The sequence below is a fragment of the Sinocyclocheilus anshuiensis genome, unplaced genomic scaffold (assembly GCF_001515605.1).
Source record: "Sinocyclocheilus anshuiensis isolate Anshui unplaced genomic scaffold, SAMN03320099.WGS_v1.1 scaffold3024, whole genome shotgun sequence".
Lineage (NCBI taxonomy): Eukaryota > Metazoa > Chordata > Actinopteri > Cypriniformes > Cyprinidae > Sinocyclocheilus > Sinocyclocheilus anshuiensis.
The window spans coordinates 67,461-70,607 of record NW_015556049.1 but is presented as its reverse complement, the minus strand read 5'-3'; the positions used below and the strand labels follow the sequence as shown (position 1 = coordinate 70,607).

Below are 3,147 nucleotides of genomic sequence, written 5' to 3'. Positions count from 1 at the left end.
CACACACCAGGAGTTAAAGCAAAAAAACCAATTCCGGGGGTTGCGGGGGCGGACACATACGCACACTTACACACACAAGCACTCTCGCATACTCACACACTCACTCACGGACACTCACTCACACTCGCACACACTCTCTCACGCACTCGCACACACACTCACTCTCACACTTGCTCACATGCGCACACACTCGCAATTACACTCAAATGCACACACACTTACACACACACTCACTCTCGCACACTCACTCACACATACTCTCACTCGCACACTCACTCACACACACATACTCTCACTCGCACACTCACACACACACGCAGGCACACACACACTCGCTGAGGTCGCTGACCTTGTTTTTTCCTCCAGACCATCCGCCAAAATCCTCCATGGTCTCAACAAGCTCGTCACACATTCTCTCAGAGAATGCTGGAAACCAGTAGACGTCTGGACAGGGCTGAAACACACACACACACACACTCCAGTTTAATTCTTTAAAGCCTGACATATGAAATAACAGTCAGAAAAATCTAATGTTTTCAAATAGAGCAGTTTATTGAACTTTTAGACGAATATTAAAGAAAAGCTAAAGCAAAAGTTTGCAAATGTGTTTTATGTTTTATATCATATTTGATCAACCAGGGCTTTATGGCTCATATAGTCTGATCTAGTGAGAATATGAAGAAAAAAAACAGCTTCTGATGCTTGTAATGCAAATCAATGAGATCTTTCTAACAGTAGAGCAGATACTGACATAAAATGATCTAAATATCAGTGGTCGCTCTATATCTCCAGTAATATAACTTGGTAAGATGAGAGTGAAATGATCCAAGCATATAATGCAGTGATTGAGAGCTGAAGAAATAAAGGCTCCTCAGAAGATGTGAGATGTTCTGGAGGCTTGTGAAGATCATTCCTCCGCTGAGGAACAGTGAAAGTAAAGCTTCTGGAAACAAACGCTCCTCAAAAGATCCTGAGGATCAGATTTGAGACTCTAAAACATGATTGATGGAGAATCAAGTAAAGCTGAGCTGCTTCAGTCCAGTAAGTGTTCATCTGGAGATATTACTGCAGTTATTCTGACCTTTACTTGATAAAAATCACTTAAGATCTGACACGAGAAGCTCCAGCTACAGTTACACTAAAAGAGCTTTTACTGGATAAACAACTCTAAACTATAAATCAGAGACAGAAGGCATGAGGAGATTGAGTGAGAAACAGCAGAGTTTGATCATGATCATCATTTAGAGACAGAAATGACATCAAATATGATACAGTAGCTTTATAGGGTTAAAGAGTCACATCAGATCTTCAGTCTCACCTGCTCAACGAAGTTCTCATCGTCCTCAAAAATCTTGGAGTAATCCTCATGGATGTATTTCTCTCTCCAGTCCTGAGATCACAGACACACACACACACACACAAAGATGACACTAACACACACACACACACACGAAGATGACAGTACACACACACACACAGGGTTAGTCTGCGCTCACGTGCGTGTCTCTGCACTCATGTGCTTCACGTGTGAATCTCTCACCACTGGGTTGTCGAATATCTGCCACATGTCCGGATGAAGACGGCTGATGTTGTAATTGGTGGAGGAGATCAGACGGCCGAACTCATCCCTGTTGGACACGAACATGAAGACGCCCTGCAGGAGGAGACACACAAACACAAACACGAGCATGTTTAACTGACTCAATCTAGCACCTGTCCTCACTCACACAGTGTAAAGACAGACACTTCAGGTGAATAGAGTCACATATTAACTGATCAGTATCACTCTACTTCCCCAGCTGATTGATTACAGCAAGAACTGCAAACATTTTTTTGTACTACAAATGTTCTGAAATCTAAAAGAATTGTCTAAATAAATATGCACTAATTTGCATAGATTTACAGAACAGAAATCTGAATCCAGATTCATAATTCATGTCAGATTTTGTCCTCATATTAGAGTTAAAGATTCTTATAGAGGGGATTCTGGATTTCTCTTTTTATCGCTCCATAAATCAGAAAATACTCTCAACAGACAGAAAACAAACACATTTTCGCTCTGTTTCAGGAGTAAAATGTTGTATAAATCAGTTGTGAATGAAATATGAAGAAACCTTCAGAATATAGAGAGGAATAAACCTAAAGTTTGGTGTTTTGTTTTCTTTAAACACTTGAATTCGTGTAACTTCCCCAACTTAATAATTTATTATTATAAAATGCCCTATACAATTTTTTCATTTTTCAGAAATATTGTGTTGCATGTTTTAATTTTTTTCTGGATTTCTGATGTCATAATTTCTTTGAGCTAAACCGAATATTCATAGACACTTGTCCATATTGTGATATGAGCCCTACTTTTAATTTCTTTATCCAAATTTTACCCAAATTCCATGACATTCCATAAATTGACTGGATTCTGTGATTCCGTTCCACGTTTCCCGCATTGCATAAATCAAAGGGCCCTATAATATTCATGCCGTAGTTTCAATATTTATAATGTCACTGGCTGACTGATGCAGAAACAGCAGTTATTTTTAAAGCACGCTCACCTGCTCGCGCACGCTCTTGCAGAAGATCATGTCTGGATCCATGCCCTCCTGCTGGTAGAGAGAAACGGGGGCCAGACGCGAGCGCAGGGTCTCTCCGCGGATCAGATAGACCTGAGTGATGTAGGGAACGTTCCACAATCCTCTGGAAGACAGGAGGAGACGTCAGGCTGCTGTACTGATACACACACACACACACACTCACTCACTCACTCACTCACACACACTCACACAGAGTGAATGACACTCACACTCTCTTGCTCTGGACGATGTCGATGTAGTCCTCCGAGCGCGAGTAAAAGCCCTCCGGACTCAGAGCGCCCCAGAAGTTCGACCAGAGCTTGCCGTGTCGAGACAGCATGGGAGCGATCACAGCCCTGCCAACATCAGACAGATGGAGAAAATAACAAGACACTTCTGATTCAATCCGGTTCCACTCCTGAACGAATCCTGAAATCATCCATTTCTTCCAAAATGTATGTGTGTGTGTGTGTGTGTTAGTGAGTGAGTGAGTGAGTGAGTGTGTGTGTGTGAGAGTGAGTGGGTGTGTGAGAGTGTTTGTGTGAGTGTGTGAGAGTGTGTGTGTGTATGTGTGTGTGAC

The 3,147-nt window shown here is 41.9% G+C and overlaps 1 protein-coding gene across 1 annotated transcript in view; it reads right to left on the bottom strand.

Annotated features, from left to right (window-relative positions):
* The window catches only part of LOC107676175 (procollagen-lysine,2-oxoglutarate 5-dioxygenase 3-like), a 13,470-nt gene that overhangs the window by 379 nt on the left and 9,944 nt on the right, over positions 1 to 3,147 (bottom strand). Inside the window, exons 9-13 of the mRNA XM_016470692.1 lie at positions 2,798 to 2,923; positions 2,550 to 2,691; positions 1,541 to 1,654; positions 1,319 to 1,390; positions 350 to 454 (exon numbers count right to left, since the gene is read on the bottom strand). Coding sequence (XP_016326178.1) covers positions 350 to 454; positions 1,319 to 1,390; positions 1,541 to 1,654; positions 2,550 to 2,691; positions 2,798 to 2,923 — 559 coding nt within the window. The remainder of the gene's footprint in view (positions 1 to 349; positions 455 to 1,318; positions 1,391 to 1,540; positions 1,655 to 2,549; positions 2,692 to 2,797; positions 2,924 to 3,147) is intronic.